Below are 26275 nucleotides of genomic sequence, written 5' to 3'. Positions count from 1 at the left end.
TGACAAAGCAACATTTATTACCTATCCCAGTTTGCCCTGAGTGCATTGAATGAGTCATGTAGTGTGAACTGTCGTTATGAATAGGCCAGATCAAATATGGGTGTACTGTGAAGCATGTTAGTGGATCAGTTTGATTTTATGACAGTCCAGTAGCGTTCATAGTTATTGTTCTGGTGCTAAACCACTGATGTCCAACAGAAGTGGTTGATTAGCCAGAGGAACTGTATCGCTGTTCCTTCAATGTCGCTGGGTCAAAATCCTGGAACACTTCCCTAACCACACTGTGGGTGTACCTACACCACATGGACTGCAGCGGTTCAAGAAGACGGCTCACCACCACCTTCTCAAGGGCAACTAGGGATGGGTAATAAATGCTGGCACTCACATTCCATGAAAGAATTTTTTGAAAATATACGGCTATAGCGACAGTGTTTTAGCTACATGCTGCATTTAAGTAAAAAATACTGTAAACACAGTGCAGGCAAATGTACTTTGCATGTATAGTTACTTGGCAACCATCTACCACTATTCAGTAACCAAGGAAGTAAAGCATTCACAATGGTCAAATGAAACACCAGCACACTCTGCTTTTCACCTTACCATTTTACTAACAAAGCCACAAAAAGATTAAAGTACACTTAGATACATCATACAAGTCTGTTGTCCCCTTAAATGAAATTTTACACCCCCCACCAGCCATATTATGGCATGAGCAACGTAATATTCAGGTCAGTTGGTTTGTTAACAAGTTCAATTGCCCATTAATCACTTCTTCAAAATGGTGGGCAGTCTGCCAATTTCGGCATCCGCCTGCCTAACATTTTATGGGGAACGGGTCAGGGTGGGGTGGAAGGCAATGGGTTAGCCATCTGTCATAATTTACATGCTCCCCCCTCCCTCTCTGCCAAAAACACGCCTGGCAGGGCACTGAAAAATCCAGCCCCTGGTTTCTCCCTCCCTCCCTTCTTAACAGGATGAAACTTGCAATTTTCCAATCAAAAGACACCATTCCTGAATCAGAAATGCAATTAGCCTTATGTGGATCATGGCTAATATGTTGGTCAACAAGATGCTAGCCCATAAATTACCTGATTTAAAAAAAAAAAATTGAGTTGCACAACTTGCTGAGGGAAATGAACTTCTGAATTCCAGTCTCATTCCATACCACTAAGCAACCATGCCATTAATGTGTGAAAGTAAGCGTGAGCAGATTATGCAATTGTTTTAAGCACTATGGCCAAGGTTAATTCTTCCATTGCCCAATCTTTGAAAATCCCCAATTTCCCATCAGCAGCCACTTAGAAAGTTATCAGAAATGACTAATTAATGGCTCAATTCAAGAAAGGAGGGAGACATCTGTCATAGGGAAAATACTAGAGTCCATTATTAAGGAGGCACTAGCAGGACATGTAGAAAATCATAATACAATCGGGCAGAATCAACATGGTTTTGTGAAAGGGAAACTGTGTTTGACTAATTTATTAGAGTTCTTTGAAGAAGTAACAAGCAAGGTGGATAAAAGCGAACCTGTAGATATGGTGTACTTGAATCTCCACAGATATTTGATAAGGTGCCACATCCAAGGTTACTACACAAAAGAAGAACTCGTAGTGTAGGGGTAACATATTATCATAGGGACATAACAGGGCGGATACTGAGAGGATGTTTTCTCTTGTAGGGGAGTCTAGAAATAGAAGGCACAGTTTAAAAATTAGGGGCTTCCCATTTAAGATTGAGGTGAGGATTTTTTTTTTCCTCTCAGAGGGTCATTAGCCTGTGAAATTCTCTTCCTCAGGGAGCAGTGCAGGCTCATTTAATAAATTCAAGGCTGAGTTGGACAAGGGAGTCAACAGTTATGGGGGGCAGGAAAGCAGAGTTGGGACCACAATCAGATCAGCCATGATCATATCGAATGATGGAGCAGGCTCGAGGGGCTGAATGGCCTACTCCTCCTAACTCTTGTGATTTTGTGACTGTGCTTTTCCCCCTTCCCCTAACTTGTATACCGAAGACCATTGTGGCACACCTATTCGTCATACCTATTGTGAGTTGTGAATTTGTGCACATTGAGTGTGAGCATAAACAGTCACAGCTCTTAAAGTCAAATACCCTGGATAGGTCTGCACATGGAGCATGAGCAAAGCACCAGAGGACAGCCCATGTGGAACTGTAATACTGATTGAGGGGAGAAGGTGAAAAAATTGGGTGGAGCAGAACTAAGTGTCATACATTCTTGGCATTTACGAGCTTATCAACTAGTCAGCCTAATATTATATGTAAGCCTAATTCTTACTTAGCGTATAGCATTAATTATGCAAGTGGAGAAGGAGTTGGTTAAATTTCAGTGTTTTTTAATTTATCCTTTCAGGGGATGTGGGCAAGGCCAGCATTTGTTGCCCCTCCCTGATTGTCCTTGGACTGATTGGCTTGCTAGACCATTTCAGAGGACAGTTAAGTGTCAGCCACAGTGCTGTGGGTCTGGAGTTACATGTAGGTCAGACCAGTTAGTGAACTAGAATACGTTTTATGACAATTGATGATAGCTTCATGTCACTATCACTGAGATTAGCTTTATGTTCCTGATTTATTAATTGAAATTAAATTCCACCAGCTGCCCTGCTGGTCTGTGAACCCATTTCCCCAGACCATTAGCCTGGGCCTCTAGATTACTAGTCCAGTGACATTACCACTATGCCGCCATCTCCCCCAGTTGGTCTGCAGATAACAGAAAGTAGTCCAACCCCTCCCCCCACCCCTGTCTCTTCCCACTATGTTAATGCAGTGTGCGGTGTTGAAGGGTCGTGTTGTGGAGACGAGATGAGTTGAGCTGATTGATTCTATTAGTGACTGAAGTCTTGCCAAAGGGAAAAAAAATGGTGGATTTTGTGGTTGTCGTGGTTTCCTGGGTGCCTTGTCTTCTTTTTGTTCTTGACCCTGTTTTCTACAAAGGCTGTTCCTATTGCTGGCAAATTCAATTAGTGTCATTTCAGGATCACTGCAAAGTCATGTTGTCTTGGTTACCGGCATGGTATTGTTCATACTTCCATCTTATTTATCACTTTAACTCTTGCCCGTCCTTAAAACCCGAGAGAAGACTACTGGAAATCCCCGTGGTAAATATTGTAATTTCTACTTTCTCAATTGAGAAGCTTAAATAAAAGTTGGAGGGAAAATTCATTTAGTCATATGTGAATTATGTTTAAAGTAGACACTGCATAGACCTTTCCCTGTTGTCTTGTATATGCTGTGTTAACTAGAGGTCCCTAATTAAAATATGGTGTTTTTTAAAGATTTATTTACAAAGGTATGGTGCATTTCAACACTATACTAATACTTTGTTGAGAACATATTTTCTTTCTCCAAACAAAAGAAAAATTCCCCAGACTTTTCTTGATTACGAACACCTTTAAATTTCAAAATGGGTGGGTCTCCATTTCTTAAGCAAGGTTTGCATTTAAAGTCATATACTTCCAACAATCCTCTGGCAGTTTGTTAATGGAAAGGGGAAATTATATCAAAACGATAATAGTTAAATATTGGGTGACTGCTCCACCCTGACTGGCAAAAGATTCCATTTTGTATATTTAGAATAATGTAGCATCGAATTTTGTTGTTTAGTCAGTTTTTGTGAGATGCAAATATCTGTTAATTTATATAGGAAATTAGGAACATCCAGGATCAGAAAAGACTGTGCAGTCTATCTGACTGGTTATGAACATTGATCCCTCTGCATTGTCCACTCCCTCAGTTATGTATCCAATTCTTCCCTGAAAAAATGACATACAATCTGCCTTCGTGGGCAGTCTCACCGCTCACTACCCCCAGCAGAAAACTGTTAAATTTATCCTGTCTACATGTCTTTTGAACTTGTACCAATGGCTCCTGGAACCAGAGATTGTTCACTTCAGTCTCTCGCGCTCCCACTCCCATCTCACTTTATCATCTCTCTTTTGCTCTTCCATTTTTCTCACTGCATCTTTTTTTTCCTACATCATTTTCTTTTGCGCTCACCTACTTGATTTTTCTTGTGCTCTCTCTGTCCATCCTCCCCTTCCCTGTTCACTCACTCAGAAATATTTAAGCATTAAAGAATTCATGTCATTTGTCAGTAGGCCAGGCACAGAATGAGTGTCCAAAGGTGGTAGAGGAGCAATTTAAGATTCTATTCCTTTTGTCTTTACTTGATTTAGAAAGATTTCACGGTGAGGGATGAGCTGCAGCAGACGGACGTAGAGCACTGGCTTGGATTCATCACATTTCTCTGCGAAGTCTTTGGAATAATGCGAAGCAACACAGGAGAGCCCTTCCGTGTGCTTGTCTGCCCTATCTACACGTGTTTACGGGAGGTAAGTGAAGCCACAGGGTTGTGACTCGGAATAGAGCCTGTGATAATGCGGGTTATACAAGGGACCAATGTGCCTGGTGACCTTTCCTCGCTTAAGTCTGTCATAAGGTATTGACCTGAGCCAATCCTCTGTGGAATCCTGTTCCTTTCCCCAGAGTGCTTGATAAGAAACCTAAATTGGAGAAAAAGTTTTTTTTTAAACATCTAGTTTGTAGAATTTTAGTAAAGTTACCTTTCTTGGCAGTTCGACTGATGTGCCTTGCAGCAGGAAAGTAAGTGGTTCAATCCCTTGTACTGAAATACTCTATCTAAACTGTGACTGGTATGGGGACAATTCAAATTGTATCATGCCCCGGGGCAGAGAAAGGGGGAAGATCAGCCAGAATTCCCATACCTGGTCACTCTCTATTTATCACTTTTCCTGCTGAAAAGGGAGCATGTGTGGATTAGGTTGATCATGATGCCACCCAGCATTGATTTGAAACAAGGAAATTGCAGAGACTTTGAACAAGTATTTTGCCTTCACAGTAGAAGACCCAAAAAGTACCCCAAGAACAGTAGAAAAGCAGGGGGGCAAAAGGGAGAGGGGAACTTAAAACAATCACGATCACTAGAGAAAAAGTACTAAGAAATCTAATGGAACTAAAGGCTGACAAGTCTCCTGGACCTGATGACCTGTATCCTAGGATCGTTAAAAAAGTGGCTGTGGAGATGGTGGATGCATTGGTTGTAATCTTCCAAAATTCCCTAGATTCTGGAAAGGTCCCAGCAGATTGGAAAGCCACAAATGTAGCAGCACTATTCAAGAAAGGAGAGAGACAGAAACTATAGGTCCATTATTAATAAGGTAGTAGTAAGACATTTAGAAAATCATAATATAATCAGGAAGAGTCAATATGATTTTGTGAAAAGAAAATCTTGTTTGACAAATGTAGTAGAGTTCTTTCAGGATGTAACAAGCAGGGTAGATAAAGTGGAACCAGTGGATGTAGTGTATTTGGATTTCCAAAAAGCCTTTGATAAGGTGACACATAAAAGGTTACTGCATAAGATAAGAGCTCATCATGCTGGTGGTAACATAGATAGAGGATTAGCTAATGAACAGGAAACAGAAAGCTGGGATAAATGAGTCCTTTTCAGGTTGCAAAGTGTAACTAGTTAAGTCCCAGAGGGATCAGTGCTGGGGCCTCAACTATTTACGATCTATATTACTGACTTGGATGAAGGGACTGACTGTATTGTAGCCAAATTTGCTGATGATACAAAGATAGGTAGGAAAGCAAGTTAAGGAGGATACAAAGAGTCTACAAAGGGATGTGTATAGGTTAAGTGAGTGGGCAAAATGTTGGCAGATGGAATATGATGTAGGAAGATGCGAGGTTGTCCACTTTGGCAGGAAGAATAGAAGACCAGAATGTTATTTAAATGGAGAGAGACTGCAGAATGCTGCAGTAGAGAGGGTTCTGCGTGTCCTTGTACATAAATACAGCAAATAATTAGGAAGGCAAATGGAATGTTGGCCTTCATTGCAAGGAATGGAGTATAAAAGTAGGGAACTCTTGCTACATCTGTACATCAGTGTGGTGAGACCACACCTAGAGTACTGCGTGCAATTTTGCTCTCCTTACTTAGGGAGGGATATATTTGCATTGGAAGCAGTTCAGAGAAGGCTTACTAGGCTGATTCCTGGGATGAAGTGGTTGTCTTATGCGGAAAGGTTGAGCAGGTTGGGCCCATACACATTGGAGTTTGGAAGAATGAGAAGTGATCTTGTTGAAACATATAAGATTCTGAGGGGACTTGACAGCATAGGTGCTGAGAGGTTGTTTCCCCTCATGGGGGAATCTAGAACTGGGGGCACAGTTTAAAGATAAGGGGTCTCCCATTTAAAACGGAGATGAGGAGGAATTTCTTTTCGGAGGGTCGTTAGTCTTTGGAATCCTCTTTCCCAGCATGCAGTGGAGGCTGGGTCATTAAATATACTCAAGGCTGGGTTGGACAGATTTTTGATCTATTAGGGAGTGAAGGGTTATGGTGGCAGGCAGGAAAGTAGACTTAAGGCCACAACCAGATCAGCCATGATCTTATTGAATGCTGGAGCAGACTCGATGGGCCATATGGCCTACTGCCGCACCTATTTCGTATGATCTCATGATTAACTTACCAAGACACACCTCTTTAGGCTTCAATAAAAACAAAAAACTGCGGATGCTGGAAATGCAAAACAAAAACAGAAATACCTGGAAAAACTCAGCAGGTCTGGCAGCATCGGCGGAGAAGAACAAAGTTGACGTTTCGAGTCCTCATGACACTTCAACAGAACTAAGTAGAAATAGGAAAGGGGTGAAATATAAGCTGGTTTACGGGTGGTGGGGGGGGGTTGTTGGGACAAGCAAGCAGTGATAGGAGCAGATAACCAAAAGATGTCACAGACAAAAGACCAAAGAGGTGTTGAAGGTGGTGATATTATCTAAGAGAATGTGCTAATTAAGATTGGAGAGCAGGACGAGCAAGGTAGCTCTAGTGGGAGTGGGGTGAAATAAACCATGGGTGGAATACGTTTAAAAATAATGGAAATAGGTGGGAAAAGAAATATCTATATAAATTATTGGAAAAAACAAAAGGGAGGGGGGAAAAACAGAAAGGGGGTGGGGATGGAGGAGGGAGTTCAGGATCTAAAGTTGTTGAACTAAATATTCAGTCCGGAAGGCTGTAAAGTGCCTAGTCGGAAGGTGAGATGCTGTTCCTCCAGTTTGCGTTGAGCTTCACTGGAACAATGCAGCAAGCCAAGGACAGACATGTGGGCAAGAGAACAGAGTGGAGTGTTAAAATGGCAAGCGACAGGGAGGTCTGGGTCATTCTGGCGGACAGACCGAAGGTGTTCTGCAAAGCGGTCGCCCAGTCTGCGTTTGGTCTCTCCAATGTAGAGGAAACTGCATTGGGAGCAACAAATGTAGTAGACTACGTTGGGGAAATGCAAGTGAAATGCTGCTTCACTTGAAAGGAGTGTTTGGGCCCTTGGACGGTGCGGAGAGAGGAAGTGAAGGGGCAGGTGTTGCAAATTTTGTGTTTGCATGGGGAGATGCCGTAGGTGGAGGTTGAGGAGTAGGGGGTGATGGAGGAGTGGACCAGGGTGTCACGGAGGGAACGATCCCTATGGAATGCCGCCAGGGGGGGTGAAGGGAAGATGTGTTTGGTGGTGGCATCATGCTGGAGTTGACGGAAATGGCGGAGGATGATCCTTTGATTGCGGAGGCTGGTGGGGTGATAAGTGAGGACAAGGGGGACCCTATCATGTTTCTGGGAGGGAGGAGAAGGCGTGAGGGCGGATGCGCGGGAGATGGGCCGGACACGGTTGAGGGCCCTGTCAACGACCGTGGGTGGAAACCCTCGGTTAAGGAAGAAGGAGGACATGTCAGAGGAACTGTTTTTGAAGGTAGCATCATCAGAACAGATGCGACGGAGGCGAAGGAACTGAGAGAATGGGATGGAGTCCATACAGGAAGCAGGGTGTGAGGAGCTGTAGTTGATCTTTTGGTTATCTGCTCCTATCACTGCTTGCTTGTCCCAACAACCCCCACCCCCGTAAACCAGCTTATATTTCACCCCTTTCCTATTTCTACTTAGTTCTGTTGAAGGTGAGCTACTGGAGGGCAGATAACATTCCCATCAAGAGTCAAAACCTTGAGGATGATAAGGGTGATGATTAATAGGAGAATAAAAATAAACTTTAAAGGGGACAGAAAGTACCTGATAGTTGATATCCATGTAAAAGTATTCTATTATGGAAATTCCATCCCAGTGGAGACCCACCATTATGTAATTTCTGATGCATCACTTACAGCAAAGTCCTACATGTGTCCCGAGTAGATCTGTTTATTTTCGTGGGTGTGACAAATTTGCATTAGGCTGATTCAGAACTACCCAACACAGAGAAGACAAGCTGCTCCTGGTGCACCCAACAGGTGAAGGTGTGCATGTGGAGTACTAGACTGTATTGAATGTAAGAAGTAAGAAAAGGCAGAGGGCACTGTGAAAATGACCTCTATCCATCTATTATATAGATCCGTAGAATGATACATGGCTGGAGAAGGCCATTCATTCTATTGTATCTGTACTGGGGCTCTTTGGTAGAGCTATTGAATTAATCCCACGCACCTGCTTTTTCCTTATAGCCCTGTAAAATGTTTGCTTCCAAGTATTTATCCAGTTGTCTTTTGAATGTTACTGTTGAATCTGCTTCCACCACCTTTTCAAGCGGTGCATTCAGGTCACAATTAACTGTAAAAAAAAAAATGGTTTTCTCAGGTCCCTTCTGGTTCTTTTGCCAATATCTTAAATCTGTGTCCTCAGGGTACTGACCCTTCTGGCCCCGGAGACAGTTTCTCCTTATTTACTGTATGAATCCGTTCATTATTTTTTAACACCTCTTACAAATTTCCTCTTAATGTTTTCTGCTCGAAGGAGAACAAGCCCAGTTTCTCCAGTCTCTCCACATAGCTGAAATGAAGCCCCTCATCCCTGGTACCCTCTCCAGTGTCTTGATGTCTTTCCTGAAGTGTGATATCCAGAATTGTACACAGTATTCCAACTGAGGTCTGGCTGCTGCTGTATAAAGGTTTAAAATAATTTGGTGATGGGTGAGGGGCATTGAACACTGCACTGGGCAGCATGTTACCAACTGAGCCTTTGAGAAAACCCATGAAACACAAGCTACTTTAACTTTCGCATGACACAGTGACATTTCTGAAGAGCATCACTTCATCCTTAAAATCATGGCTTTCCAGGTGTTCCATTTCTCGTCCTGCTGACTTGCAACTCAATCATCCTAAAATTTCAATCCTCTGGTTCAAATTTCATTCCAAAAAAGAAAATTATTGCCAAAGGCAGCAATGTTAAGTTTTTTTTTCTTCGAACACTGTGTAGCTTGTGTATTTCCCTGCCTTTTCTTTCCTTCTTCCAAGCTGTCAGGGTTTTTTTGACAGAATCCAGGGTTTTTTTACTCTCACTTTGATCATCCTCAACTTCCAGTCCCCCACCTTCAACAAAGAGGCACTTGTGTTGTGCCAGTTATTTTTGTTTTAATAAGGCCAGTATAAAGAAAACACTTCAGCAAAGTGGAACCTTTGTGGCAGTGAATATCCCGTAATGTGAGATTACCAAACCATCTCAGAAAAAAAAGTCCATGTATAACTTTCAAAGCAAAGCATTAAAGGGACGATGTATGGAGTTTGGGGGGGGATGGGTAGAAGGCAATGCCTTTTAGCACTCTACCAGTAGTTTGTAGCATTATCTGCTATGTAACTTCAGACTATGACAGATCACCTCTCAAAATTAATCTATTTGGTGGCATATGACTGGCTATTGGCATTTTGATATCATTGTGTGATTTTTGTTTTACGAAAGTGAACCAGCTGACAGGGTGTTGGATTCTGCCATGTAACAAACTGATTACTTGGCTGACAGCTGTTAGCAATGGAGAGGTCGCAGTGGTGCCATGGGATGCTCTCTGAAGGTGAGGCTGGGAAGCAGCTTTAATCTGCATCTAACCTCTGCTATGCCCTGCCTATGAGTGCTTGGAGTTAATAGTTTTTCTTTAGCATATCTTCACACACAATCTTTTCTTTGCCTTTGGGGGATAGTGGGGAAATGGTAGAAAGATTCCCGACTGATTGTCAGTCCGTTAAACCACGTCATGAACACTCTCTCTGTGACCAACAGATCCTGTCACTCGACATGCTGTTCAAACCATTGATCACTGGTGCATTGTACAATGCACTGCAGTAATGCATTAAGTTTAGTTCGACAGTACCTCCCTCTCCTATCAACAAAAAGAATAAGAGTAGCAAGGTTTGGTAGAATTTTTATCTCCCAAGTCACTTACCATTCTGACTTGGACATATAAGGTGGAATCTTATGAAGCCCCTGGGAGTGGGAAATGAGGAGGGCGGGGGCACTTAATTGAGGGGGGATGCCGAAAGTCACCTTGCGGAAGGTGGGATGAATCTACATTATTAAGTTGGTGGTGCATTGAGGACGGATCAGCAAGCATCGGGAACCTCTTTTAATACGTTTTCATGCCATGCTTGCTCATTAAAAGGGAACCTTGCCAGAGTTAAGCGTATATTTATAATTAAGTAATCATACGAGCATACGAATTAGAAGCAGGAGTAGGCCACTCGGCCCCTTGAGCTCGCTCCGACCTCTGAGAGAAAAAAATTCTCATCTCTGTCTTAAATTGGCGACCCCTTATTTTTAAACAGCGACACCTAGTTCCAAATTCTCCCACAAGAGGAAACATCCTCTCCACATCCACCCTGTCAAGACTCCTCAGGGTCTTAAAGGTTTCAATTAAGTCGCCTCTTACTCTTCTAAATTCAAGTGGATGCAAGCCTAACCTGTCCAGCCTTTCCTCGTAAGACAATCAGCAAACGAGGCTTCAGATTCACGACTGCTTAAATGTGACATGCAGCAGGCGAGGTAGTCTTCCTGGTGGATTTGAACTGAGTGGTCTCCTAACTACAACCCTGAGTAAGGGGAGCTTTGTTCAACTGTTAGACAGGAGGCATTGATGATGGAGGTTGGGTGGTAGCAGTCAAAGGGGAACAGGGCATGGCTGATCGAGGGAGAAAGGTGGCAGCTCTACAAAGTCTCGTGAGCAACAGAAGGAGGAAGTTGGATGATACAGGGATGTCCAATGTCCAAAGATGGTAGGTCAAGCATGATTGTGGGGAGATCAAGGGTTATACAGGGAAGGTCAATAGTGAAGTCCTGAGAGCCGAGGGAAACAGGGTCAAAGATGGTAGAGGGAGGGCTGAGGATGATAGATGACAGGTCAAGGGTAAGGGGGCAGTTCCAGTGTGCCAGGGGGCTGACCGATGGTGTTGGGGGGAGGCTCTAGGGTGAATGATAGTTGGTCAAAGGTGATGGGGGTGGTGGGTCCAGGGTCACTGAAAGCAGTGCAACGATGCTGGAGTAAGGGTCAAGGGTGACGGAAGGAAGCTCAAAGGTGACTGAGGAGGGAGCTGGGAGGTGCAGAGGAGGCAAGATCCTAACATCCCGGGTGTGATGGTCCTGTGGGCTGTGGCAGCAGCTCCGGGAATCCAAGGTTGAAGGTCTTGCATGAGGAATGAGCCAGATAACAGACATCAAGGGCCGGATTTTGGTGGAGGAGGCTGGGAGGTCGAGTTAGAAAACTTCCCAACCTGGCAGACCCATTTCCTTTAAAGAGACCCCCACCTGCCATATTTTTGTGTCGGGGAGATAGGTGAGAGATAGAGTCGGGCACTCCACCTCCAGAGGCAGGCCTGAGGCGGCAATGGAGGCGGATGGATAGCAAGGGCGGCGGGCTAGAACGCCCACCTCCATTCACTGGGACATCAGCCCAGTTTTAATGATGAATGAATAATCTCTGGATTACTACCTGAACTACATGTAAAAATTGGCATAGGGTAAACAAGATTTGAGAGGTAAATGTGTGGCTCAAAGATTGGTGTGGGAGAAATGGATTCTGATTCATGGGGCACTGGCACCAGTACTGGGGAAGGTGGGAGCTGTTCCATTATTATGGGCTTCATTTGAACCATGCTGGGACCAGCGACCTGGAGAATCGTATAACGAAGGTTGTAGATAGGACTTAAACTAATTAATTGGGGGGGAGGGTTCAGTTGAAGGGAAATTTAAAAAATCAAAACGAAATGAGAGAGCAGAGGTGCAGAGTAGTGAGGAGGCGAATGATAATCAAAGTGTGACAGGAAGGGGCAGAAAATATAAGCAGAAGAGTGGAGCAGAAATTAGAACCAGAATGAGTAATAATGGTAAAAAGTCAAAGCTTAAGGCTCTTTACCTGAATGCACGCAGCATTTGTAACAAGATAAAATGAGTTGACAGCACAAATAGAAATAAATGAATATAACCTGATAGCTATTACAAAGGCATGGTTGCAGGGTGACCAGGACTGGGAACTCAATATTCAAGGGTATTCAACATTCCAGAAAAATAGGCAAAAAGGAAAAGGAGGTGGGGTGGCTTTGTTACTCAGTATCAGTGCGGTGGTGAGTAGTGATATAGGTGCAATAGATAGTGATGTGGAATCAGTTTGGGTGGAAATAAAGAATAGCAAAGGGAAGAAGTCACGGATGGGAGTCGTCTATAGGCCCCCGAAGAGTTGCCTCACTGTAGGACAAAGTATAAATCGGGAAAAAATGGAGGTGTGTAAGAAGGGCATTACAATTATCATGGGTGGTTTTAATCTGCATATTGACTGAACAAATCAGATTGGCCGGGGTAACATGGAAGACGAATTTGTAGAGTGCATCAGGGATTGTTTCTTAGAGCAATACATTGCAGAACCTACCCAGGAGCAGGCTATTTTAGATCGATTTTAGGGGGTCGTGATCACAACATGGTAGAATTTCAAATTCAGTTTGAGGGGAGCAACTCGGGTCTGAAACCAGTGTCCTCAACTTAAATAAAGGCAATTACAGAGGTAAGAAGAAAGAGTTCTCTAAAGCGGGCTGGGAAATTAGACTAAGGGGAAAGTCAGTGAGTGAGCAGTGGCAGACATTTAAGCAGTTATTTCATAATGCTCAGCAAAAATTTATCCTGGTCATAAAGAAGGACTCGATGAGAAGGATGAACCACCTGTGGTTAACAAAGGTGGTCAAGGAGAGTATCCAATCAAAAACAAAGCAGCGAAAACTAGTGGTGGGCCAGAGGATTGGGATTTTTTTAGGAACCAGCAGCAGAAGACTAAAAAGCTAATAAAGAGGGAGTAAATTGGCTATGAAAGTAAATTAGCAAGAAATATAAAAACGAACAGCAAGAGCTTCTATGGGTATATAAAAAGAGAGTGGCTAAAGTGAACGTGGGACCCTTGGAGGATGTGACTGGAGAATTGATAATGGGGAGCAAGGAAATGGCAGATAATTTAAACCAATATTTTGCATCAGTCTTCACGGTAGAGGACACTATAAACATCCCAAAGACATCCGATAAGCAAGGAGCTAATGGGAGGAAAGATCTTGTAACAGTCTCTATCACGAGGGTCAAAGTATTTGACAAACTAATGGGACTAAAGGCAGATAAGTCGCCAGGACCTGATGACCTGCATCCAAGGGTTTTAAAGGAAATGGCTGCAGAGATGGTGTAGGCATTGGTTGAAATATTCCAGAACTCACTGGACTGAAAAACCGCTAATGTGATGTCCCTGTTCAAGAAGGGAGGGAGCCAAAAAGCAGGAAACTATAGGCCAGTCAGCCTAACATCTGCCTTTGGGAAAATGCTAGAGTCCATCATTAAGGAAGAAATAGCGGGACATTTAGAAAAGCTTAACACAATCAAACAGAATCAACATGGTTTTGTGAAAGGGAAATCATGTTTGACAAGTTTGCTAGAGTTCTTTGAGATATAATAAGCAGAGTTAATAAAGAGGAACTGGTAAATGTAGTGTATTTGGATATCCAGAAGGCATTCGATAAGGTGCCAAAAGGTAAAAGGTTATTGCACAAGATCAGAGTTCACAGTATTGGGAGTCACGTATTAGCATGGATTGAGGATTGGTTAACACGCAGAAGACAGAGTCAGGATTAATGGTTCTTTTTCAGGTTGGAAAGATGTGGCTAGTGGAGTGCCACAAGGATCAGTCCTAGGCCCTCAATTATTTACTATATATATTAATGACTTGGAGGAGGGGCAGAGTGTAATGTGTCCAAATTTGCTGCTGATACAAAAATAGGTGGGAGGGCATGTTGTGATGAGGACATAAGGAATCTGCAAGAGGATATAGATAGGTTGAGTGAGCGGGCAAAAACTTAGCAGATAGAGTTTAATATAGGAAAGTGTGAGGTCATGCACTTTGGTGGGAAGAATCAAAAGGCAGACTATTATTTAAATGGAGAGAGACTCCAAAAAAGTGCAGCACAGAGGGATCTGGGTGATATTGTGCATGAAACACAAAAAGTTAGCATACTGGTGCGGCAAGTAATTAAGAAGACAAATGGAATTTTAACTTGTATTGCTAGGGGCTTGGAGTTTAAAAATAGGGCAGTCTTATTACAACCGTACAGGGTGTTGCTGAGGCTGCACCTCCGAAGTACTGTGTACAGTTTTGGTCCCCATATTTAAGAAAGGAAATACTGGCATTGGAGGCAGTTCAAAAGAGATTCACTAGGCTGATTCCTGGGATGAAGGGGTTGACTTATCAAGAATGGCTAAATAGGTTAGGCCGTTATTCATTAGAGTTTAGAAGAATGAGAGAGGATCTTATTGAAATGTATAAATTCTGAGGGGGCTTGACAGGGTAGATGTTGAGCAGATGTTTCCACTAGTGGGGGAATCTCAAACTAGGAGTTACAGAATAAAAGGACACTCATTTAAAACTGAGGTGCAAAGGAATTTCTTCTTTCAGAGGGTGGTGAATGTCTGGAATTTTCTACCCCAGAGAGTTGTGGAGGTTAGATCACTGAGAGTATTTAAAGAGGAGGTAGATAGATTTTTGAAATATTGGGGAGTTCAGGGCTATGAGGAGTTGGCACAAAAGAGTAATTGAGGCCTGGGGCAAGTCAGCCATGATCTCATTGAATGGCGGGGCAGGCTTGAGGGGCCAAATTGCCTACTCCTGCTCCTATTTCTTATGTTCTTATGAATAACCAGATGGCCTTTTTTCCAAGCTGCACCAGATGTCCTGTCAATCAAAGCAGTCCAGGAGCAAGTGAATGCTGCTGAAGATTGTTTTCCCTTTTAAAAGGATCCTGGGCATTTAAACCATTTCAGATTATTACACTAGAGATCCCAAGCAGTGTATTCTTAAGTTTTGAATGCATAAAAACACTTCCCAATGGAAAAAAATTTCTAATGCATCTCAAAACTTATACAATGCTGATCATTATAATGGTCAACTTATCTTTGCAGGACTGATCACTTCAGTAAAAATACATGTAACTTAAAATACAGCATATAAGTATTGAAACTGAAAGAACAGTTTTCTTTTTGTATTTCAAAGCCCATCAATGAAAGAATTCTAGAAGCAGGTGGCTGTATTTTTATTTGGTTCCCGATTTGGGACTGGGGTTCTCCCTTGGTTCATAATTCCTCTGAGGTGCCATGAACTACATCTCCTAACAAAACAGGCCTGATTCCATGAAAATAACAGGGGGTCTAGAATGCTCACTACCGCAGTGGAGTGGGCAAGGGCTAGATTGTTGAGGACCCGCTACCTGCACCCTAATCCCAAAGCCATAAAAATGAGGCAGAAATGCTGGAATCAGGTCCTGTCTGCCATTTTTAAGTCCACTTCATTTCAACATGGATGGAGGCATGAAAATCCAGGCCCTAATTTTCTCTTTCGTTCCTGAATGTTTAAGTTATGTTGATGGTTAAGAAAAATTGAAATGAAAAATTTGTCATGTTTTCAAGATACTCAGACGTCATCATTGCAATCTTGCATGCAGACTGTTTTAAGCATACCTGTGTGAAGTTACTGATATGGGATTGTGCAAAGTAGAGATGAAAAGCAGGTGCCTGGGTGTTGGCCCTTTCTGATGTAAAAGGGAATGAGCATTTCACAAGTAATTGGGTGTGTTGATTGGCCCTTCAACTCCTTCAAACAGATTTTTCACTAAATATTAAAATGTATTAAAATTAATATTTCTCTGAGGGTTGCGAATCTTTGGATTTCTCTACCCAGAGGGCTGTGGAGGCTCAGTTGTTGAGTATATTCAAGACCGAGTTCAATAGGTTTTTGGGCGCCAAGGGAATTTAGGGATACAGGGATAAGATGGGAAAGTGAAGTTGAGGTTAAAGGTCAGGGCATTCAGCTGTGGAGGCCATCATGGCCATTTCGAATCCCATATACATTAGTTACCAAGAGTGAAAGTTCCAGGTGTGTTTCCCTTTCCTTTATCCTGGAGGTGCTGAGGCCAGTTTGTAGCACTCATCATAGCCCAAGCTGAGATCAACAAATTCAGCATAGAGCAGACATTATCTTAACATGCACAGGTTAGCAGCACACCAAATAATGCCTTTACTGACTGTTCCATCAGGGAGGGAAGTTCCATTTTTAACTCCTGGGGTAAGCACCTGGACTGTTCAAAATTGATTTAAAATGTTGATGGAGAAGGAATCTATTGGCTGCAATCACAGGAGTCAATCCAATGCTAGTTTAGTGAACAAATGGAGAACTGTGGAGGCCTTTTAAGCTGTAATTATTTTAGCTTAGTCATTTCTGGAATGGGTGTGGCAAGAGACTTAAGGTAGCTGCAACTAACCTGAATGGCAGTACATTTCCCTAAGAGTGTAACAATGGCAGCACCTAGCTCCTCAACATTTAATACCAGGAGTACTTGGCCCTTAATTTAAGACTGGCAGCAGTTATTCTTAAGAAACACCTTTTCCATTAAGAGGATACAAAGCAGAAAATTGCAATTTTGAATGCAAAATCCTCTTAGATTATAGAGTGGAGGAGATCCTTGAGGAAAAGTGATCTAAAAGGAAAATGGTTCTCGCCTATAAGTCACTCTGCACCACCAATTGCAATGATCAGTGAAAGTGCCAATAACCTTTCTATTGTATCATGTCATTGCAAGTAGATTAGCACATTTTGTCTTTGAACTTATATGAAGTCATTTGTACCTATTTTGTCTTGTTTCCTTCCTATAATTGGATTTTGCCACTACGCCTTAGCTGTTACAATCACAAGATGTCAAAGAAGATGCTGTTCTGTGTTGCTCGATGGAGGTAGGTTTTCATTTCACATTTTCCATGTTATTGCTATACTGACTGCAATCCAACAGCCAATTCTGTAAATATCTGTCTTCTTGCTGAACCTAAATAGTTTTATGATCTTTCATATTGGGCTTTGCCATGTAAGAGTCCTGGACAGTTCAACATTATGTATTTCTGTAGCAGATGAGGATTGTTGGTCTGTGGCGGGTAAGAAAAATCAACATTCAATTTGAGTGGTGAACCTTTGTGAGGCCATAATTAATGGCCATTCATAGAGATGACAGAGAAAGAGGACAATACGAACCCATATTTGCGCCATCATCACCAGCCAGATCACACAAATGCTCTATCTTCTACCACACTGCTCATTGGCCAGTACAGCAGAAAGCAGAGTAAAAGGCTCAAGTGTAGGTGTTTCCACCCTACCCCTGCCAGATTTACCTGATCTGGTCAAAACTGATAACCATATTACCCTCCTAAGGCCAGAGCCTAAGTGTTGGCCAAGACAGGGCTAAGTGCTGAGTCATTTTGCTTCAACACAGAGGCATAGAACGTGACTTCACACCTGAGATTTTTTGTAAGGGCAGTTCTTGAGACCAAGGAAATGTAGCTGAGTCAACTGCTTCCCAACATGTAGACAAAGGAGAAGGAGGGAAAATCGAGCCCATCACTACTGGCGCACTTGAATAACTACCAGCAACATGCAAAGAGTTTTTCAACCTGATCCTCTCAGGCAGTGTTGCATGATGCAGGGAGCGTGGAGGAAAGCTAAGCTGACAAAAATAGCCAGCTGTTCTCCCTTAAAGCCGATATACACAGAAAATTAAATGATCAGGAAATGTACCAATAGCTTTTTGTGTAATACATTACAATTGTAAGTAGATTGATGCAATGAAGCCTTATCTTCGAATTTATATTAACCCTCCCCTCTTATAATGGGTTTTTGTTTCTGACCATCCCTCTAGTACTGGAAGCAAATGTACAAGTCCAGGCAGTGAGTGACAGAAGACTATTTATTCACAAAGTGCATTGTCAGCAATACCAAATTTTTTTCTTCACACATGCAGAGATCACTGAATGGCAATCAGGAGGGGAAACTGTGGCTGATTTCTCCCTCAACTCCCAATGTGAGGTCCAGTGTAGTGCACCGACTATCACTTTACTTGGGATCAGCATAGACCAGACTTTTAACTCAGGGGTCTTGTGGTCTGTATTACTTGGTACCTCAGTAAATTGTGTATTGGATCACTTGAACCATCAGAGTTGTATGCTGTATCTATAGACAATACTTTCTACTCCCTAAACTAAAGGATGAAACCCTTTACCAGCAGGCATCATTCAGAGTAGGAGTAAAAAAGAAGAGAGCAAGACAGGGGGAGAAAATATAAAATCGTCTTAGAAATGATTTTTAATCTCCATCTCTGATCTGTCTTAATCATTGCTTATAGTCCTTTCAAGTGGTTTGACAGTGTAAACTTTGACCTATACCCTTTGACCCATTTGACAGCTGCAGAGCACAGGCAAGCTGCTGGAGGAACAGCTGCCAGAGATGATGACAGAGCTGCTGGCAGCAGCACGCGACAAGATGCTTGGCCCCTCAGAATCGGCGTTGACGCGATCCCTCCTCCTCGAAGTCATTGAGCTGCACGCCAATAACTGGAACCCGCTGACCCCCACCATCACGCAGTACTACAACAAAACCATCCAGAAACTAACTGCTTAAAAAAAGAAAAAAATAAACAGGGGGGAAAAAAAGAGAAAACAGGAAGAAGGAGGAACAAAATATAGGAAGGTGCTGTCTTTTTTTATATATAAAAAAAGACTCTTTACTGGAAAGAAGGGGAATGTATTAGATAAGAAGAGGAATGGAAAGATAAGTCCCAGCATGCAGAGAATCATTTTCGGGGCGCGTTCTTTCGTTCGAGTGCCAAGCCTCCCTTTCCCCCTCCTGTGCTTTTGATTGTAGTTGATCCATTGACAGCACAGCAACTCATGGTTTGTGGAGGGCTGGAGCTAGCCTGGTATTGTTGCTGAGTGTGTGTATGTGTGTGCGCTCTGTGTGCTTTTTTTGTTCTGCCATTGTGACAGCCGTCTTGCTAAGCAATTGGCAGAAGGTGACACTCAGCAGATGGCCTGGCAGGACAATAGGAAGCACGTTCTATGCCAGGCTTGAAAATCAATTACTTCATGCAGGGCTGGTTTTAAGTTGACCTTTTTTTTTGTTTTATACACTCTTTCTAATTGCTCAAATTCTAGGAAAGGAAACCAGGAAAGATAAAAAAGATCGAGTTTACATTGGAACTTCAGCTGCATGTTCTTTTTATACAAAGCTGAAAATTTTAATTTACTCAGCTTCCAAAACAATTTCTTCCAGAAGATTCTGAAGCTATGCATTTGGGTTAAGTGACTGAAAGTGCACGTTTGAATCCTTCAATGTTGCATTTTGATTGAAGTGTGAGATGGTGGTCCCTGGGTGCCAGAACAAACCTCCCAGCACTTGACCGTGTCCTGGTGCTGTGATTGTTAAAGGCTAAACGAAGGCTTGACTTGGCCTCATACACTAAAATGGGCAACGGTAGATCCAGTATCTAAAGCTAAGAAGGGACAACATGGCTTAAATGTGAAGTACCTGCTAATATATTGCTAACGGGAGGATATTCCCCTAAGTTTACAATATTTTATTTAGACTGCAAGTCTACAATTCATTCAATGTAATTATTGATTTTTTTCTCAAAACAGTTTACCTACATCAACCAGTAAAATAATTCCCAGTATTATTTCTGGCTCAGTCACATGATGAGCATGGAGAGCCATCTTCATGATACTTCTGCTAGCAAAACCGGAAGTGAATCATGTTTGAGAATGGCTCTAACTCTGATTATTATGTCAGGTGATGAATAGCCTGGAGTATGCTCAAAGTATCTTGGGGTTGAAACAATGATAAACAGGTTATCTGCTCATTATCACATTGCTGTTGTGGGAACTTGCTGTGCACAATTTGGCTGCCACTTTTTCTACATTACAACAGTGACTACACTTCATAAGTACTTCATTGGCCATTAAGAGCTTTGGGATGCCCTGAGGTTGTGCAAGGCGCTAGATAAATGCAAGCCTGTCTTTTTTTTTATGTTATAAAATGTTGAAAGTTCAGTTTTACAGTTTCTGGCTTTGAACTCCACGGTATGTTGCTGCCTCATAATACACTACAGACTCTGTGTTAACTTGTGTAATAAATGCTGACTGAATTATCTTGCACAATAAGTGCTAAGTGAATCATTTTGTGTAAGATGCGCTGACCGCGCTATTTTATGGTAATCACCTTGATTATCGTTCAACAATCTGACAGTGATTGATTATTGTTATTGGCATCATTCAGTTGTACGAAGCATCCAATCATCGTTCTCTGGTATGACTCCTCCTGACAGGGGAAAAGGAGAAAACTGAACTCTATGTATTATAACATATTGTTGGGAGCATTTATAAACAAGGCTTCTTGGTCAACTGTATGAAGATTAACACATTTATAGCCTCCACTACCAGTTGTAATGTTGCCAATGGCTTTGTTGGATGGTAGACTCTTAACAAAGTGATAGGACATCAGGTTTAACTTGGAGAATGAATGAGAGTGCAGTCTTGCTGTTGGTTAAGTCTTTTGAAGCCTGGTCAGTTTTTTTCTCCAGTAATGATGAGCAGGTTTTGGTACAGATAAGTCCAAGATCTAAACAATTTAATGAATGGATTTGGCAGTAGCCACTTATATTTTAATGGTGTGCAGGAGCAGAGCACCACTGACTATGTGACACTTCCTCTGTTTCATTTTGCATTGTTGCAGTACAACTAGAAGCTAATATTTAGTTCTGCCCTTAGTTCCAAACTTCAAAATCCCATGGAGATTTGAGTGAGAATACCATTGTAGGTGTGAATTTCCCATTCTTTGCACTATGGTATTCTGTGAGGAGTGGGATATTGAAGTCAGGGTGGGGATGGAGGTTGACTTTAACTTGTTTTCACATGACATTAACGGGGCGGTAACTGCCTCAAACTAGGGTTGATAGCTGTATCACCCTTTTAATCACAATGATAAGGCCGATGCTAACTTGAAAGGCACCCATCATTGGCACCCAAGCGCCAATCCTGTTTCAGGGGATAGAGCCCTTTTAATGTGCCCTGATTTTTTTTACTCGTTAATTGAATTTGAACGTCACTGGCCAGGCCAGCATTTGTTGCTCATTCTTGATTGCCCTTGAGAAGATGGTGCTGAACTACCTTCTTGAACTGCTGCAGTCCATGTGATGTAGTTACACCCACAGTGCTGTTAGGAAGGGAGTTCCCATCTGCATGTGGCCTTGTTCTTTTAGGTGGTAGAGGACACGGCATTGGAAGGTGCTGTCAAAGGAGCCTTAGAGCATTGCTGTGGTGCATTTTGTAGATGGCACACACTGCTGCCACTGTGCATCATTGGTGGAAGGAGTAACTGTTTAAGGTAGTGGATGGAGTGCAGGTAAAGCAGGCTGCTTTGTCCTGGATGGTGTCATGCTTCTTGAATGTTGTTGGAGCTGTACTCATTCAGGCAAGTGGAGGGTTTCCATTACACTCCTGACTCATTTTAGCTTGAAAAGGCATTTGGTTAGGTGCCACATGAAAGGTTACTGCACAAGATAAGAGCTCATGGTGTTGGGGGGGTGATATATTAGCATGGATAGAGGATTGGCTAACTAACAGGAAGCAGAGAATTGGGATAAATTAGTCATTTTCATGTTGGCAAACTGGGGGCTTGCCAGGGTAAATGCAGGGAGGATGTTTCTTCTCACAGAAGAACTAGATCTAGGGGGTACGGTTTTAAAATAAGAAGTTTCCCATTTAGGAGGGAGATGGGGAAGAATTTATTTTCTCAGATGTTCATTAGTCTTTGGCGTTCTCTTCCACAGAGAACAGAGGAGGCTGGGCCATTGAATATGTTCCCACTGTGTTAGACAGATTTTTGACCAACCAGGGAATTAAATGTTACAGGGGGACAGGCAGGAACGTGGAGTTAAGGTCACAATCAGATCAGCCGTGATCTTACTGAATGATGGAGCAGGCTCAGTGGGCTGAATGGCCTAATTCCTGGTCCTTTTTCTTCTGATCTTATGAAAATGATCACAATACATGCTAGTCAAGCTGTCCTGCTTGATGCAAATTAGGCCAAATCCTTACCGACATGGACGTCTCTTTGCTGTGGGCACTAGAAACCGTCCAGCAGGCGCTCAAAAGTCAAAACTCACTATATGGGATTCAGAATATGTAAATTACCATTTTGCTTTAATTCAAATTTCCAAATTTTTTTCCTCGAGAGGATCTTTTCATGTCTTCACATGATATGGCGGTGCTGTTGACTTTGGAACCAGGCAGCCAAGCATTGACATAAAATGGATCCAGGTACATCTGGATGTGTAATGCATATCACCTTTTTGTAGCTGTTGCACTGAGAAAATCTGCCTCTAATGTGACTTAACAGTTGCTCCTCCACAATTTTCAAAAGGGATTTGGATAAACGCTTTGAAGCAAAAAATCTTGCCGTGGGGAAAAAGCAAGAGAATGAGTCTTATTGGATAGCTCTTTCAAAGCACCTGCATAGGCGGGATAGGCCAGATGGTCTTCTAATGTGTTATATCATTCTATGCTGTTTAAAGTTAAGGTAATGGAGTATCTGGATTTTCATTCTGAATGACTGTTGGTATTTTGAAATAGTTTTATAATACTAGCAAAATTTCCACACATAGCACCATAGTAATGGGACTACTTTATTTTTGTGAATAAATACAATGAATTCTGGAAGTGTAGAGCAATCAACCAGCAAGTGGAGGAGAAGGAAAGCTAACGTTAAAAGTTAGACCTTTCAACACATAGCCTCACAGTAAATGAAAGTGCATTTTCTCTGAGGCCGTAAGTTATTAGAAGAAGGAACCAAAGAAACCCTGCAACAAGTGGACGAGAATGGGTGTAACTTCATTGTTACTTTATCATAGTAAGCGGAAAATAGCACCTTACAGTAATGAAAAAGCATTTTCCTCATTATATTTTGTAAGTAAATTAATGGATGACTTGTTTATGGGTGCCCTCCTGTTAACAAAAAGCTCACCTGGTATAAATGCACATGTGACTTGGAACTGATTCAGAGAGACCAACTTCTGGGCTGTGCTGATTTAGCTTATCTCAGTTGGGGTGCGGGGTCCTCCAATTAGCCTCAATAGTTTTAAGTTTAAGAGGAGTAAAATGAGCCCTGGTCTTGTTTCCTTTCTGTTCTGAAATGTGCAGACATCTGGTGAAAACATGATTGAACTCAGCCATGGTTGACAACCTGTTAACATTCAAAGACATGAAGTATACATGAGGCACCAGAAGGCAGTTGCCACCTGTGGAACACTGCCACAGAATGAATTAGTGCCTACAGGAGAAGCGAGGTGAGAAAAGGAGTTTAAATCCTAAAAGCCACAAAAAATTTTCTACAAAACTCTATTTGCCAATGCACTATTGTCACTATGGACCAATGTGGAATTATTGAGTTCAGAATTTCTCTCCAAATAAATGATAGAAGCACCATGGTCCACCCAGGCTCATCTGTGAACTGACTCACTCTGTTGTCATGTGCATGTTTACCACCTGGCTGTACACATACTCAGATAGTAAGCTCCTCTTCTTGGCTGGGGATTAGTAAACACTTCCAGCATTATGGACACTAACAAAATAATTTACAAATTTAACAAAACTCTTTCTCAAAGGAGTTCTATATGCAGATATTATTTGATATCTATGTATGTTGTGGGAGGCAATGGCATAGTGGTATTTAGTAACGCTCTGGGGACCAGGTTCGAATCCCGCCACGTCAAATGGTGGAATTTGAATTCATTAAAAAAAAACTCTGGAATTAAAAGTCTAATGATGAGCATGAAACCATTGTCAATTGTTGTAAAAACCCATCTGGTTCACTAATGTCCTTTAGGGAAAAAAATCTGCCATCCTTATCTTGTATATGACTCCAGACCCACAGCAATGTGGTTGACTCTGAAATGGCCTAGCAAACCACTCAGTTGCATCAAACCGTTACAAGATCTCAAAAAAGGAATGAAACTGGATGGATCACCCAGCCTAGGCACCAGAAATGACAACAGCAAACTCAGGCCTGTCAACCCTGCAAAGTCCTCCTTACTAACATCTGGGGGGTAGTGCCAAAATTGGGAGAGCTGTCTCACAGACCAGTCAAGCAATAGCCTGACATAGTCATCCTCATACTGGAATCATACCTTACAGATAATGTTCCAGACACCACCATCATCATCCCTGGGTATGTCCTGTCCCACCGGCAGGACAGACCCAGCAGAGGTGGTAGCACAGTGGTATGCAGTCGGGAGGGAGTTGCCCTGGGAGTCCACAACATCGGCTCTGGACCCCATGAAGTCTCATGGCACCAGGTCAAACATGGGCAAGGAAATCTCCTGCTGATTACCACATACCACCCTCCCTTAGCTGATGAATAAGTGCTCCTCCATGTTGAAAATCACTTGGAGGATGCACTGAGGGTGGCAAGGGCACAGAATGTATTCTGTGTGGGGGACTTCAATGTCCATCACAGGAGTAGCTCCACTACTGACCGAGCTGGCTGAGTCCTAAATGACACAGCTGCTAGACTGGGTCTGCGGCAGGTGGTAACCAACAAAAGGGAAAAACATACGTGACCTCATCTCCACCAACCTGCCTGCCGCAGATGCATCTGTCCATGACCGCATCGGTAGGAGTGACCACTGCATAGTCCTTGTGGAGATGAAATCCCACCTTCAAATTGAGGACACACTCCATCGTGTTGTGTGGCACTATCAACATGCTAAATGGGATATTTTTGAGAGAAACTAACAACTCAAGATTGAGCATCCATGAGGCGCTGTGGGCCATCAGCAGCAGCAGAATTGTTCTTGAACACAATCTGTAACCTCATGGCCTGGCACATCCTCCACTCTACCATTACCATCAAGCCAGGGTATCAACCCTGGTTCAATGAAGAGTGCAGGTGGGCATCCCAGGAGCAGCACCAGGCATACCCAAAAATGAGGTGTCAACCTGGTTCAAGCCGTAACACAGGACTATTTGTGTGCCAAACAGCATAAGCAGCAAGTGATAGACAGAGCTCAGTGATCCCACATCCAACAGATCAGATCTAAGCTCTGCAGTCCTGCCATATCCAGTGGTGAATAATGGTGGCCAATTAAACAACTCACTAGAGGAAGAGGCTCTACAAATATCCCCATTCTCAACGATGGGGCTCCCAGCACATCAGTGCAAAAGATCAGGCTGACGTATTTGTGACAAACTTCAGCCAGAAGTGCAGAGTGGATGATCCATCTCGGCCTCCTCTGGAGGTCCCCAGTATCACAGATTCGATTCACTCCAAGTGATATCAAGAAATGGCTGAAGGCACTGGATAGTGCAAAGGCTATAGGCCCAGGCAATATTCTGGCAATAATACTGAGGACATGTGCTCCAGAACTTGCCACGCCCCTAGCCAAGCTGTTCCAGTACAGCTACAACACTGGTATCTACCCGGCTGTGTGGAAAATTGCCCAGGCATGCTCTGTACACAAAAAGCAGGACAAATCCAACCAAGCCAATTACCATCAGTCTACTCTCAATCATCAGTAAAGTAATGGAAAGGATCATCACCTGCGCTATCAAGCGGCATTTGCTTAGTAATGACCTGCTCACTGGTGCCCAGTTTGGGTTCTGCCAGGACCACTCAGCTCCTGACCTCATTACAGCCTTGGTTCAGCCATGGACAAAAGAGCTGAACTCCTGAGGTGAGGTGAGAGTAACTGTCCTTGATATCAAGGCAGTATTTGACAGAGTGTAGCATCAAGGAGCCCTAGCAAAACTGGAGTCAATGGGAATCGGGGGAAAACTCTCCACTGGTTAGAGTCATACCTAGAACGAAGGAAGATGGTTGTGGTTGTTGGAGATCAGTCATCTCAGCTCCAGGACGTCACTGCACGAGTTCCTCAGGGTAGTGTCCTCGGCCCAACCATCTTCAGCTGTTTCATCAATGACTTTCCTTCCATCATAAGGTCAGAAGTGATGATGTTCGCAATGTTCACTATTCGCGACTCCTCAGATACTGAAGCAGTCCATGTCCAAATGCAGCAAGACCTGGGCAATATCCAGGCTTGGGCTGACAAATGG

At 42.8% G+C, this 26275-nt stretch overlaps 1 protein-coding gene across 9 annotated transcripts in view; it reads left to right on the top strand.

The window, feature by feature from the left end:
- The window catches only part of ctif (CBP80/20-dependent translation initiation factor), a 276809-nt gene extending 257970 nt beyond the window's left edge, over positions 1–18839 (top strand). For all 9 annotated transcript variants that reach the window (XM_078552816.1, XM_078552814.1, XM_078552799.1 and 6 more), the window contains 3 exons: positions 4191–4346; positions 17027–17080; positions 18576–18839. In XM_078552816.1, coding sequence (XP_078408942.1) covers positions 4191–4346; positions 17027–17080; positions 18576–18791 — 426 coding nt within the window. In that variant the 3' untranslated portion in view covers positions 18792–18839. The remainder of the gene's footprint in view (positions 1–4190; positions 4347–17026; positions 17081–18575) is intronic.
- Positions 18840–26275: the final 7436 nt, after the last annotated feature.

The sequence above is a fragment of the Cetorhinus maximus genome, chromosome 1 (assembly GCF_964194155.1).
Source record: "Cetorhinus maximus chromosome 1, sCetMax3.hap1.1, whole genome shotgun sequence".
In the NCBI taxonomy this organism is placed as follows: Eukaryota; Metazoa; Chordata; class Chondrichthyes; order Lamniformes; family Cetorhinidae; genus Cetorhinus; species Cetorhinus maximus.
The sequence above is the reverse complement of the archived record's forward strand: the minus strand, read 5'-3'. Positions and strand labels throughout refer to the sequence as shown.